This window comes from Vulpes lagopus, chromosome 6, assembly GCF_018345385.1.
Source record: "Vulpes lagopus strain Blue_001 chromosome 6, ASM1834538v1, whole genome shotgun sequence".
In the NCBI taxonomy this organism is placed as follows: domain Eukaryota; kingdom Metazoa; phylum Chordata; class Mammalia; order Carnivora; family Canidae; genus Vulpes; species Vulpes lagopus.
Window position 1 is genome coordinate 115,149,092 of NC_054829.1, and position 15,856 is coordinate 115,164,947.

A 15,856-nucleotide genomic window follows, 5' to 3' on the forward strand; every position below is an offset into this window, starting at 1 on the left:
CATAAAAATGTAAACTACTCTAAATACAAACAGAGCCTGCGTCGCTATAATATTAAAGAATCAACAGATGGTTGGCATCAGGAGACTGGCATAAATACAAAAAAACTAGAAAGACAAGTAAATAAAAAGACAAATGTGTAGAAACTGAACAAGGTATGTTTGAACCTCATTTGGGATATTGGGGAAAAAAAACCCTCACGTCAACACACAAGTGATCTGGAATTTCTGTTAGGGTCTACATACATCTGAGGTCTTGGAAATACTCAGGCTTGGTTACCAGATGCATGAATTACAGAATAGAAAATGCCTGCCAAGTTCTGCATGAGAACACGGTGTAAGGAGACTGCATAGTCTTGAAAGAGGAGTTGGAGAGGGAAGAAGTGGAGAGGATGAAGGGGAAGAGGAGCAAAGGGGAGGAAAGCAAAGGAAAAGGAAGGGAGAGGTTCAACTTGCACATTTCAACCAGATTAAGGTTTCTAGAACGACATACTGTTATGACCTAAACTGAAAAAAAACACAAATATTCAACTCTTCTATTATTCTAAAAGTCATAAGCAACTACAACATGTCACTATACTATGCAACACTATAGTAGGCACTAGTACACAGATCAGTAACATGGGGTCCCCATCAACGTGCTCACAGTCCAACATGTGGGGACAGATACTCAAGAATAGTAGTCTACCTCGTGAATTCAGAGAGCAGTGAGGAGATGCCCCTACATCAGTCTGGCAGGAATAAGGGACAGGAGTGGGGAGAAAGGAGGGCACAGTCCAATTAGACTAGCAAAAGCAAAGGCACACATGTGGGGTAAAAGCATTGTAAAATTATAATAAAAGAGTTAAATGTGAAGCAGGAAATACTGAAGACAAATGTAGAGAGGTTAGCAGTGGGTCAGGTCTTGGGCTCTGTTAGGGCACTTGGCAGCACTTTGGAAAAAGACTATAGCTCACCGTCACCCCAGAGTGGACACTCAGTAGTCCAGACTCTTCCTAATGGAAAAAATTTATTAGCTCAAAGTTCTAGGCAGGCAAAAATGGACACTACTGGATTTCAGGCCCTTTGTGGACAGAGCTGGGTTTTTTCTAGCTTCTCAGAGTCTCTTGCTTATAGAAGAAGGCACAAATGGTTTCTGCATAGCTCCATCTTGCCAGGTTTCCACCTAGCAGAGGATTATCCTGCACAGTACACCTCCGACCCCCTCCTAACCCAAGCTCAAACACTTCCCTGAAAGGGGAACTCTACCCCTCTGACAGTCAGAAAAGTCTTTCTCAGGTTCATTAGAAACATGCTGTGCTCCAGTCCTACATGTGTTGTGTTGTTTTGTTTTCTCGCTCTGTTCTCAAACAGGAAAGCTAAACCTCTACCATCTTCTTCATGACAACATTTTAAGTCCTATGAAGACAAGTCTGATTCTGGTCGTCTTCAGGTTAAGAGCTCCAGTTCTCTCAACTGACTGGTGGACAGATCAGTTTCCAAACCCCTTCTGTGTACAGCTGCTCTCTGTGGAATGTCAGTTGTTTTTTTTTTTTTTTTTTTTTTTTTTTTTTGGGTACCAAATTACTTTATTTGAAGGAATGATACAAACGAAAGAAGTAGATGTTTTGGTACAACTTATAGAAAAGGTAAAGGTAACCCCAACATGCATGCACTGCCTCGGTGACCAGGGAAGTCACCCTGTGGCTATGGGAAGACAGCCTGAGGCTTAGCTCTCACTATCACTGTTTCCCAGGGTGTGCTTGTCAAAGAGATACTCTGCCATGCCAGATTCGGGAGCCCCCATCTTGCGCAGGTTGGTTACATGGTCACCCAATTCTTTGATGGATTTCACCTGCTCGTTCAGGTAATGAGTCTCAATGAAGTCACACAAGTGGGGGTCATTTTTATCAGTGGCCAGTTTGTGCAGTTCCAGTAGTGACTGATTCACGCTCTTTTCCAAGTGTAATGCACACTCCATTGCATTCAGCCCATTCTCCCAATCGTCACGGTCTGGTTTCTTAATATCCTGAAGGAAGATTCGACCACCTCGTTGGTTCTGCAGCTTCATCAGTTTCTCAGCATGTTCCCTCTCCTCATGAGATTGGTGGAGAAAATATTTGGCAAAGTTCTTCAAAGCCACATCATCACGATCAAAGTAGTAAGACATGGACAAGTAGACGTAAGACGCATAGAGCTCCAGGTTGATCTGGCGGTTGATGGCGGCCTCGGAGTCCTGGTGGTAGTTCTGGCGCACCTGCGAGGGGGACGCGGTCGTCATGGCGGAGGCTGAGGAGAGGCGGCGGCGGCGGCTGCGCGGCGCTGGGGCGGCGGCGGCGGAGGCCTCGGAGCGGTCCGAGAGCGCTGCGTGGAGGTGGCAGAGGGCTGGCTCTGAGCGGCGGCCCGGGTAGGGGAAACGAGCGCCGGGTTCCGTCCAAGCACTGTTGAAGCAGGAAACCGCGGCGACTCTCGGCGGAGACTGGCCGGAATGTCAGTTGTTTACCAATCTCCAGACCCATAGCTAACATCCAGAACATGACATGACTCTCCTGATAGGGTCTGACCAGTGCACAGTACAATAGCACTATCTCTCCCATGATCTCAACACTCCACTTCTTTTATTGCAGTCTGGGTTTTTGATCTAGCTGCCAAGTAATACGGCGAACCACAATTTCCATATAAATCAAATAAACCCTTAAGCCACTTGCATATGAGTCAATATTCCAGTCTGATATTACCCACCTCAGATTTCAAAAATTGACTTTACATTTCACCATACTTCATCACATAAGCATTTGGTCCATCACTCTAGCTACCAACAGGTTTTGAATATTGATCATAAATCTTAAAATATTATCTATCCCTCATAACCATTAGAATGCTTTTATTTTAAAAATACTAACAAGTTTCAGCAAGGATGTAGAAAAACTGGAACTTTTGTTCGCCACTGGTGGGAATGTAAAATGATGCAACCACTGTGGAAAATACTAGGGAGATTCCTTAAAAAAAATCAATCAATCCAGCAGTGTGATCCAGTAAACTTACTTCTACGTATACACCCCAAAGAGTAGAAAGCAGGATCTCAAGAAAAGGTCTGCACAACCATGTTCATAACAGCACTGTTCACAATAACCAAGAAGTGGAAGTCCAAAATGTCCATCAACAGATGAATGGATAAAGAAAACATGGTGTATACATACAATAAAATAAAATTCAGCTTTAAGAAGTTAGGAAATCCTGTCACATACTACCACATGGATGAATCTTGAAAACATTATGCAAACTGAAAGAAGTCAGCCACAAAAAGACAAACACTGTATGAATCCACTTACATGAGGTATCTAAAGTAGCCAAATTCATAGAAACAGAAAGTAGAATGGTAGTTACCATGCACTGGGGAGAGGAGGACATGGGGAGCTGTTTAATGGGTACAGAGTTTCAGATTTGCAAGCCTCTTTTGGGCTTACATAACCATTAAAAACCACACCTGACCTAACTCAAGCTCTATTATACCCCATTGGTTTCTGATGTTTGCCACTTTTCTAACTCAAGCAATGTGTCTGGTATTTCATTCCAAAACTCTGTAGTTGAAGAACCTGATAATTTCCAAAATCTACCTTTTCCTCACTGGAGACTTCACTTGCCCTATTTTCCATGATTTTTTGAAAAAAAATAAACAGTTTCTACAAGAACAGCTTTTCTTTTAGCGCCAAGTATATTATTTTTTCTGAGATTGCAGACAGAATCTAATTTAAGTAGGTGCTTTCTTATTAGCTCCTCACACATCTTGGGCTATTACCCACACTTTATAAAATGTTTATCCAGATTTGGGGCTACTTTCATTGATAAATATTTTCCCAATTGACCAAATAACCAAAATCAGGAACTCAAAAATCCAACAGTAAAAAATTCTATTATTGAATCAGAAGATTGATATATGAAGTCCATACTAATGACCTTAATCCCAGATCAACAAAACTTGGAAAGGGGGAATTGGAAGCAGGGGTAGTAAAATGTCATCTTTTCTTTGTCTTTACTTACTAGATGAAAAAGAGATAAATATGTAGAATTTAAAATGCTTCCAAATCTCAAGAGAAGATTTTAAAAAATGAAACATTTGACTTAACTCCATTTGACTGGTTTCACTTTGGCCCCACATTCCTAAGAATAAAGGATATTACTTCAAAATGAAAATAATAGCCAATTTATATCATAGCCAATATACTTAATGGTGAAACACATAAACATTGACACTAAAATCAGGAATAAGACAAGATTTCTTATTACATCATTATTATTTAACACTGTTCTTAAAATTTCTTTTTTCTTGTCTAGTACTGAAGCATTGTAGTACACCTGAGAAAGCTAGTCCCTGGTTGTAGGTTTCTAGGTCTTTCTGAAGCACATGACCCTCTGGCCCTAACAGGAAGTACACATACTGCCTAGGGCCTGAGAGGAGAGCCACGGCTCATGAGGCAATGGCAGCACCTTGTAAGGAAGAAGTGGGAGAGGGCTCCTGCTCTAAGTGTGGACAGTGGAACAGGCAGCATAATCACCTGCCTGGCTCCCAGGCAGCAAGTCACACCACTGGGCTGTGGACAGGCTCTCCTCTCTAGCAGGCAGTACATGGACAGTGTTCTCTACCTATGATGATATAAAGAGGGTCTGGCCCGGCCCTCCCTGATGACTGGGATAAGTGAAGTGGGCTGCTTGGCCAAATCTGGTAACCAAAGGCATGTGGCCAACTTTCTGCATCCACCCGTTAACCTACCCAGGGCTCTGGCTCAGGACATCCTGGAAGTCATAGCCTATACCACACAAACACAGAAAACTATCAAAACAAAAATAGGGAAGAGCTTTCAATTTGCATGCCAATTCCAACCGATCCATGGTGGCTGCTTGGAGCACTGTGCTAAAAATGATTCTAAGATGGGACCCCTGGGTGTTGAGCATCTGCCTTTGGCTCAGGGTCTAATTCCGGAGTTCCGGGATCGAGTCCCACATCGGGCTCCCTGTAAGGAGCCTGCTTCTCCCTCTGCCTATGTCTCTGCCTTCTCTCTGTGTCCTTCATGAATAAATAAATAAAATCTATTAAAAAATTAAAATAATTTTTTATAAATAAATAAATAAATAAATAAATAAGATTCTGAGATAAAGCAGCCACACTGTCTTTACCAGGTGTAGAACTGAAAATATAAGCCACTGTCAGCCAGTGATAATACTTCAAATACCTCAAAGGGTAACCCTGAAACCACAGCTTTACTTGCGCCCAAGAAGTAAAGCAACTAAGAAGGCTGAAGATGGTTTCTGGCGGCTAAGTCAAGTTGGAATGGGACTCAAGTGTCCATGAGAAAACTGGCCATATAGAAAAACTGAGCCAAAGTTAAACATCAAAGGGAATACTGGGAAATGATTAATCTAAGGGCAAGAGGAAAGTGTGATGTGGACAGAGCAATGAGGTTAGTGACAGATTCAGTAAAAAGTAGTAGACAAGGAGCAAAGTACAAATGGGTGTTTTGGTAGTTACTCCTTAAATAAGAAAATGCTTCCAGATATTTCTTTTTTGCAGGGACTAGCTGTTCAAAGGGTAGTACGTACCATGTTGGACTGGACAAGTAATTTAAGTAGTTATTTCTAAAACACCTTCATAAAGCTACAAAACCATCAGGATTTCAAGTATATACAGTTTGTTCTGCTATGATGTTTGCTTTGAAAATGTCAGTTGGGTTCCAACGTGACTAGCGAAAAATTTCAGCATAACACAAATTTTGTAATTGCTTGTGCAAATTTTGTCTCCCAGAAACACTAAGTGGATGAAGAAAACTGCACCTAGTTGAACTAAGCCACAGAGAAATACACAAAACATGTCTACCTCAAATATTTACCACCTACTTCAGTTTACCATGTCTTCTGAGACATACACATCCATTTTGGGTTTTACAACCTTCCACCAAATTTCAGATAACCCTCCTCCCACTACCTCTTTGGAACTCACAATTGCAATACTTCCACAAGCAAACTTCAGATCTTTTTAAAAGTAAATTGACATATTTATTACAGTATTTATGTATTGCCTAACCATTTAATATGTGTAAAACTACTACCATTTTTATTAGATTCTTATATATTATTTTATATGTCACTGGAGCACTTTTTCACATTATGTCCCTAACCTCATTTTTCCCATTAGCCTCATAGTTTTTATTGAGCATTTTGCATAGCACATTGAATTGTGGGAACACACACACATCACATTATAGCAGGACTGACTATATGGTCAAACAGCTAAAGAGAAACAAGATCTAAAAACATAAAGACCCAACAAAATAAAAAGGTTGAACACACTTAAGACCATGAAATAAATTCCAGGTCTGATGTATATTTCAGGATAAAATTAAAATTGTATAAGCTTTATTTAGTGGAGATACATCTGATGAAAAATCCAAGTATTCTACTTACTGCAAGTCTTTGGAATCCCCAGGACACAAAGGAATGCATATAAAATTTTAGAAAAATAAAAACCACCTTCATTGTCTATTGCTATAGGAACTAGGATGCATTCTGCTTTATGTAACTTTAGTAAAATACTGGAGAGGAATTTACAATGTCATGCAGAATCAGTCAAATCCAGAGGAATCCTTAAAAACAAAACAAACTCTTATAGGGCATTCGTTGTAAGACTCAAAATAGTTGTGTCATCAAGACCTATCCAGAAAAACCTCGTCTGAGAAATATCATATATAATTCATTATAAGTGAAAAATACTTTTTTTGAGAAGCATAAAGACTTGCTTTCTGAAAATGATTCAAATCCTAACTCTAACTCAAGGTAGGTTCAGCAACTCAGAGTTCAGAATCGTAAGCTTAATAAATAAGAGAGCATGAGGTGTGTTCAACTATATTTTTATAGCACCAAATAAATAGAGGACTTTGTGCCTGAAACACACGTGACCTTTACAAGTAGCAAATAGTATTCTCCCCAAACACCCATATTTCTGATCATGGCTTCTTTCACATACCACATCATTCAAGCTGGAATTGCCAGTGAACTAATCAAGATAACATTTGTTTAGCCTAGCAGTCATTTATGTGGCCAGCTGCCGTGATAATCATATTCTGTTCCTGGGATAACTTTCCAATTTAGCAATTCAGTTGTTTTTCCACTCCAGGTACCAAATTTTAACTCCAGGCTGTCTGAATGATTTCAATTAAAATGGTCTTATTTATATTAACTCCATGTTTAATGCCCAGGAAATCATAAAATGTGTTACGTTAGAATCACTGGCCACATGACAAGACAAAAGAAATATAAAATAAGGAAATAGTTTTTAATTATTAAAAAAAAAAGCCTGGCAACCTTGTTTTCAGATCAGATGTCAATGAAGTCACTTAGTTATATTTGAAATCTCAAATAAATAGTACTTATTTGTAATAATTATTGTATTGTATTATATTAAACCAGATTATATTATTATTTATTTGTAATTCCCATAATGGTAACTAAACATTCCATAGAGCGTAGAATAATTTGTTTTCAACAAATACAATTTTTGAGCAGCTAATTTCTGTAGAACTTTATCTCTGTACTTTATTGTACCTATGACTCCACAAGAAACAAATTCGTTGAAGTCATTTCTTGATTAGAAAGCAAAAGCAATCTGCAAGAATTTTCATTAAGAAGGAGCAAATGCAATACAATGGAGAAAGGATATTCTTTTCAACAAATGCCCTGGAACAAAAGTATATAAAGAAAAATAAACATACACCTTATACCCTTCAAAAAATAATTTTTTGAAATGAATTACAGACCTAAATATAAATCCAAAACTATAAAACTCCTAGAAGATAACATAGGAGAAAACCTATGTGACCTTGGGTTTGGTGATGGCTTTCTTAGATACAATACCAAAAGCATCAATCCGTGAAAGGGAAATCTGACTATTTAAACTTCATTAAAATTTAAAAACTTCGGTTCTGAAAAGATACTGTGAGGAAAATTAAAAGACAAACTACAGATTGGGAGAAATTCTTTGCTAGTATATAAAAGATACAAAGAATTCTTAAAACTTTAACAAAAAGAAAACAAAATAAGCAAAATACTCAATAAATGTCTTACCTACCAAGATGTATAATCTGCAAATAACATGAAAAAATGTTCAACATCATATGTCATTAAGGGAATTGCAAATTAAGACAATGAGATACCACCACATATCTATTAGAATTGGCCAAAATCCAAACCACTGACAATATCAAATGCTGGGAGGATGCAGAGCAACAGGAACTCTCATTTATTGCTGAGGATAGCAGTGCAAAATGGTACAACTACTTTAGAAAACAGTGTGGAAGCTTTAAAAAAAAAAACTAAACATACTCATTATACACTCAGGAATCATGTTACCAGGTATTTACCCAAATGAGTCAAAAATTTATGATCCACACAAAAATCTGCACACAAATATTTATAGCAACTTTATTCATAGTTGCCAAATTTAGAGGCAATGTCTCCTTCAAGAGATAAATGGATAAACTGTGGTACATCTATACAATGGACTACTATTCAGCAATAAAAATGAATAGACTATCAAGCCACAAAAAGGCATGAAGGAGGCTTAAAATTCACATTATTAAATGAAGGCAGCCAGCCTGAAAAAGCCATGTGATTCCAACTGTATGACATTTTGGAAAAAGCAAACTCTAGAGACAGTAAAGTTATCATGACTGATGGAAGGAAGAAAGGGATAAATAAGCAGGACACAAGATTTTTAGGGCAGTGCCACTATTCTGTATGACAATAATGATGGACACACGTCATTATACATATGTCAAAACACAAAAGAATGTACAGTACAAAAGAACGTACATCTTTTTCAGAACACTTAAAGGGTGTACACTGCAAAGAAGTCAAAAGTAAACTACAGGGCTCAATAATAATGTATCAATATTGGCTCGATTGTAACAAGCGAACCACACTAAAGCCAGATAAGAAGGAAGGAAACTATGTATGTGGCAAGGCAGGGGAGGCTACATGGGAATTCTCTGCACTTCTCTGACAATTTCCCTGTAATCTAAAACTTCCCTAAAAGTAGGATCTATTAATTAAACACACACACACAAAACAGAAAAAGAAATAAGCTGAAGCTAAGATCAAGTGTCAAATGTATATCCTCAAGTAAAGGATATACAAACTAAAATATAAAGTTAACTTTTGGGCAGCCAGGGTGGCTCAGCAGTTTAGCGCCACCTTCAGTCCAGGGCCTGATCCTGGAGACCCAGGTTCGAGTCCCAGGTCGGGCTCCTTCCATGGAGCCGGCTTCTCCCTCTGCCTGTGTCTCTGCCTTTCTCTCTCTCTCTCTCTCTCTCTCTCTCTCTCTCTCTCTCTCTGTCTCTCATGAATAAATGAATAAAAATCTCTTAAAAATAAATTAATAAAATAAATTTAACTTTCCCCATAAACATGATCTATGCTACTATCCAATTCTGTCATGAGCTCAGGCTACTCCTGACATGGTTTACATCAGTACTATCCAGGAAATATATACTAAAAGCTACATATGCAATTTTAATAGTAGTTAATTTGAAACAATAGATTAAACTAATTGTAATGATCTAAATATTATTTAACCTAACATTTCACAATATTATCATTTCAACATGTAATCAACATAAAAGTTATTAATAAGATTTTACATCCATTTTCATTCAAACACTTTGAACTTTGGATATATTTTACACTTTCAGCACACCATCTATCAATTTTGTATGCTATATTTTAAATCAGAAATACATTATCTCACTTTAGATTTCATAAAATTTATAATGTAAAAAGGTTCACAAAGTTGTTCCAAAGATACTTAAATTTTTCCAATAATTAAATCAAGTACCAAAAAGTCACTGACCTTTAAATATGTGCACATCCACATGACAAAACTGGTTCAACATTTTTAGAAGAATTGATTTGACTTTGAAGAAAATGCGTATCAGTTTCAAAACCACTTTTATCCAAGTTACATAAATTAGCTTTTTATATCAACAAGATATTCATAAAATTGAATTCAAAGAGACTGTATAAGTGAAAAGCCTAAATTTATCATTATCAATAAAGCATTTATCAAATCATTCTTGTGGTTTTACACAGCAAGTTTACTTAACACTGTATGTTACAATTAGAATCATCTGCATATTTATTAACTTTTAAAGACATATAAAGACATTATTGTTTTGTATTATTGAAAGCTTCAATTTCAACAACCAGCTAGGTTATAAAAATGCTCTTCTTTCCTTGGAGCTTCAAATTTAGTTCATTTATATGCAGGGCGATATTGGTGAGAAAATGTAAATAACGATGAAACTGTTGTCTTTAATTACTGAGTATTTGTCAAGTATTCCTTTTTCAACAGTTAGTAGTACAGCCATCTTTGTAAAACTCTTCAATAACTCAATCACTGAATATTGACAAAGAGCACAAAATCATTAAATTCATTGTCTTCTACTGTTTTTAATAATTCTAAACTGGCAATTATTAAAATCATTTGCACATAAATGAATGAATTTAATAACTGAATCCATAATACTTTTCATAGAGTCTAATTCAGAAAACTGAAGGCAAATATTTTCAATATATATCATATAGTAGAATTAGACCATATGGGAAACATTCATCTTTCTTTATAAAAATTCCATAATATTGATATTTTGATCTATCATAACCTGGAGTGCCATCCTCCATGAAAAACCAACATGTAAACATTTTTTTAAGTCTACACCCCAGTTCATTTTTTTAGGCCACATATTGATAGTTCTTTGTAAATTGGAAATTCTTTGAAACAAACTTGTGGAAAGTATTAACTGGGTGGTACCTCATGTCACAGGACTCATCTAAAGCCAAAGAAAAATATCTACAATTTCACAAACTTTGGCTCAATTGGTCTTTATTGTCAGAATGGCCATGAATTCCACAGGCAATTGTTTGATCTTTCACTTTTAGGCTTTTCCTCATAATTTTCCAACAAAATTTTGATAACAATTTCTCCTATAATCTCTCTAACTGAAAAAATTTTTTTTTCCCTTAGAGTGGCCAAAATTACACTCTCAGATACTGTTGAAATCAAACATATTTTTTTATCATACACTTAATTATGATTTCTGGCAACCAATTTCATAAATTCTTTTTTTAATATTGAGAAGAAACTTGTCATCAAATTCATTCTGCAGTTGCTGAAAATATCTCTTCATACAGTCATCTTTACTACCTTTGATTTGTCTTTCTTTACAAGAAAATAGCTTTTTTTAATTCATAGAAAATAAAATTGTCATTATTGTGAAATTTGTGGCATATGTTCTTCCATTCTTATTCCAACTTTTCTTGTTCTAGTTTCTGCATCTCCACTCAATTCTGCATCAGTTGTATACTTCATATACTTAAATATTTTTCCACACTTTGTTTTTACACTAGAAAACTAATGTAATGATACAATAATTAAAAGAACTAGGGATCCCTGGGTGGCGCAGCGGTTTGGCGCCTGCCTTTGGCCCAGGGCGCGATCCTGGAGACCCGGGATCGAATCCCACATCAGGCTCCCGGTGCATGGAGCCTGCTTCTCCCTCTGCCTGTGTCTCTGCCTCTCTCTCTCTCTCTGTGACTATCATAAATAAATTAAAAAAAAAAAAATTTTAAAATAACCATTGTGATATCTATAAATATAAAATATATAAAATACATACACCACATAATGTACAACAAATATTTCCATAAAGTTATCAATTATAAGATCATTGTAACTCTTGCTGCCTATATAAAATATTCAAATAAACACATTACAATGTTCCACAGGTATGTAGGAAAACCACTTGAATTATTCTGCTAACATTAAATAAACTGGTGATATATTTCTATACAATGTTAAAAAACAATGCACATGCCTGACACACACCCACAATACAATATCTCACATGGTGTAACATAAAGTAAAATGTAGCCTTACCAAAAAATAAAGCAGTGCTTAACAGAAAAATATTTTACACTGCTTTAGTTTTTTAAATTAAATTGTAATTATTTAAAAGTAAGTAAAATTAAAAACCAGTATATCAGTCATACTAGGCAGCAGTCAAGTGCTCATAGCCACATGTAGCCAGTTGCTATCACATTGAAAAGTGGAAGTCTGTACACTTAAGGTTAAATAGGGTATTTAAAAAAATAGGTTATTTTTAAAGTGTCATTTTAGAGGAAATATCAAAGATTTGAATTTAAGCATGTTATTCAGGTTGTCCCCCTTGGCTTTCATTTTTTAGCTCTCAATATAAAGAAAATTGAATTATTAACTCTAATATAGGGTTGGTAGGTAGCAAACATCAGTTTCTTTAATGCCCAGCACTGCATTTTCTTAAAGTTGATTTTCTCTTATTTTGCCAAATGTCTCATTTTTCTATTATACAGCTATAATCTAAAAACATAGGAAATATGATTATCACTAATTTCATGAATTTTTTAAAATTATTATTTATGCAATAAAACCAAAATTTATACCAATTCCCAATAAAATTCCCGGGATTGCTAAAAGTTCTACTTCCATTGCTCAGAAATCTTTCTAAGGACCTGAAAAATTGGGATCCCTGGGTGGCGCAGCAGTTTGGCGCCTGCCTTTGGCCCGGGGCGCGATCCTGGAAACCCAGGATCGAGTCCCACGTCAGGCTCCCAGTGCATGGAGCCTGCTTCTCCCTCTGCCTGTGTCTCTGCCTCTCTCTCTCTCTCTCTCTGTGTGACTATCATAAATAAATAAATAAATAAATAAATAAATAAATAAATAAATAAACAAACCTGAAATATCTTCCCGGAAACTAGTCCTAAGGAGTTAATTGAACATTCAGTATAAGGATTTAAAAGTGTTCAGAAAATTATTTAGAGAAACATGACTTTTTAAAATGTAATTTTACATAGGATATTGATGAGTACATAAAATAGTCAAAAATGATTGGTAATAGGTCCAGGGTTTCTTTTGGGGGTGATGAAAATATTCTAAAATCAAATAATGCTGATGACTCCACATTCTATAGACATACTGGAAACTACTGGATCATATGTTTTAAATGGTGAATTTTATGGTATGTGAATTATATCTCAATAAAGCTGCTAGAAAAACATTCACAAATGCCTCTTACATTTGTGTGTAAACTATTAGTGAAGAAGACAAGGCTTTCTCAGTAATCATATCTCAGATATGCAATATTATTATTGAACATGTTAAAATAAGATAGACATAAAAATGTATGTAATTCCTACGAGTTTTAGGAATGGAAATGCACATGAAATGACTATAAGAGAAGATACACAGAAAAAGAAAATATGGTACTTTAACTTCAAGTAAATTGCTCTTTTTACATCATGTCATCACACGTGACTTAATGTGTAATGAAAAATAAATGTCTGAAAACATAACCTGGTTGATACATGCATCTCTCTTCATTTACACTTTCCTCCCTTACTTTATACCTTTTACTTGAAATACTTGCCCCAAACTCTAGAATTTTTCTTTTAACTTTATTATCAAAGAATTTAAAGCCTCCCCAATAAAAACATTTGGAGAATATGGAAATAATGGAAAATATACATAGTGCACTCCCTATCAGATATTATGCTCTACCTTCTCTGCCAGATATTTTTTATATCTCTAGGTAAATCTAGCACCTAATATATCATCTGGAATGGTGTAAGCATTCAAGATACAGCTGCTAAAGGAACCAATAATGAATGTGGTCACTCTCATGAGGAATACATAGTCCCTCCATTCTCCTTCCTCAAAGAACATTAAACTTGTTCCAATGTCCACCCTCACCTATGAAGTCTATGAAAAAGCTGACCTACCCTAGCTCCAGGTTATGCCTGACTGGGTAATAGCAGTCCCATTTCCTTCTGACAGGTCAAGAATGGATATGTAACATATTAGGGGGGGATCTGCTACCAAAAGAGGGTTCTTGAAAAGGTATTTTTGTTCCTTATGAACACTACCTTGTCTGAAAACTGCTCAGTACCTGCCACTACCAAGATTAGCAAAGCAGAGAACCAAGAAGTGGATCGCGCCCTGGGCTAAAGGCAGGCGCTAAACTGCTGCGCCGCCCAGGGATCCCAGTCAACCATTCCTGAAGCCTTTTATTATTGAGTTTCCTTTCATTTGAAAAACTTTCCACATTATTCAAATAAGTTGGGGTTGCTGTTGTTTGTAGCCAAATGCATCTCTTTGGACAAAATTCCTGGGGTCCTGTAAGTTGATCAGAATCACAAATATGGAGAAAATAATACAGATATTGAGTTGTTTGGATGGGTTTGTTGTTGTTGTTGTTTTTCTTTTGAAACAAACTACTCAGCCTAGATTCCCAATATCATTCTATTCATACCTCAGGTTTGGATGAATGGCCCTAAGTTGGCTGACAAGCTCAGGTAGGAGCCACCTTGTGAAGGGCAGGCAAATGACAACCACAAAAGAGACTTCCAGAAGTAGAATTTCCAGAAGACATGTAATATTCAATTGTTTTTGCTTTATCCCTTATTAGAGGACTAGCATCAGGAGGGATGCACTATGACATTTGTTTTAGGATTCCCAGGATTCTACAAGGCTTTCTAGGTGGTATCCTCCCACTAATGTTGACACTAAGTGGTTCCATTTGGAACCTAAAACAAAATGTTATCGTCTGCAAAAGAAAAACATTTGGTAAAGAAACTTCTTTGTTCCAAACACCTAAAAGGACTTCCATAAACATTAAAGAAAAATAAAAGATTTTAAATGATTGAAAACATTTTTTCCAAAAACTAAAACACATTGGAAAGCTGGTGCTGAATCAAGTTCCCAAACAACAGAACAGCTGTAATCACAAAATAACTGCAAAGAAAGAAAAAAACATCTAAACAGAATGTCCAGTTTAATATTCAACCAATCACCTCCTTTGAAAACCATATTTTAGTCAAACCACAATATTCACAACAGTGAAAATAAAAACGTCCACAAAGTAGGCAAACCCAACACAGTAATAGCAGGGGAGCCAGTTTCTTCTTTTCTATCCTTTAAATTACATATTTTCTCAGAATGCCAATGGTAAAAATAGTGTACACATTTTTACAGTCAATATACTTACTGAATATCAATGTTAACTAGACTTCTTATAGTAATCACTCAATATATTTCTGATATTCAATATATCTCTGACATTCAATAAATTTACTGAATACGGACGTTAACCAGACTCATGGTAATCAATCTGCAATATATACAAGTATAGAATCATTATGTTATATGCCTGAGTCCAGTATAATGTTATATATCAATTACACCTCAATAAAAATATTTATGAAATATGAATAATTTATTCAATACTATTAAATGAATTTAACTTTTATTCATTAGTTTTAGTTCTGTACTAAGACCTAAGGGATACAGATTAATATGACAAAGTCCGGTCTTCCAAAGTTTACAATGTAGTAATCCACCTATCCCCCATCCCCTCACTTTCACTCTCCACCTACTGTATCTCAAACCCATCACCACCTTCCACCCATATGGTTCAGGCTAAACACTTAAAAGTCATCCTGAATTCTTGCCTTTCAACACACAATCAATCAGCAAGTCTTATCGGTGTTAGTTACCTCCAACAACATACACCCAGAAGCCCACCACTTCTCACCAATTCCACTGCTAATGCCCAAGTATAAGCCACCAGCAAATCACTCCTGGACGTTAGTAGCAGACCTGGTGTCCTTGCTCCACTCTTGCCTCCCTCCAGGAGCCTGTTCTCCACCCTGCAGACACAGTATTCTTCCCAGGACATGAATAGGATCACATCATTCTCATGATCAAATCTTTTAGCTGCTGGAATAAACCTTGTGATCTGAC

The 15,856-nt window shown here is 36.3% G+C and overlaps 2 protein-coding genes across 3 annotated transcripts in view; both read right to left on the minus strand.

The window, feature by feature from the left end:
- PRDM5 (PR/SET domain 5) overlaps window positions 1-15,856 on the minus strand; it is a 202,698-nt gene that overhangs the window by 152,436 nt on the left and 34,406 nt on the right. The window lies entirely within an intron of this gene.
- On the minus strand, window positions 1,531-2,464 carry LOC121493040 (ferritin heavy chain). The gene has a single exon (XM_041758536.1). It carries the CDS (start codon window positions 2,255-2,257, stop codon window positions 1,706-1,708), a length of 552 nt encoding a protein of 183 aa, XP_041614470.1. The 5' UTR covers window positions 2,258-2,464; the 3' UTR covers window positions 1,531-1,705.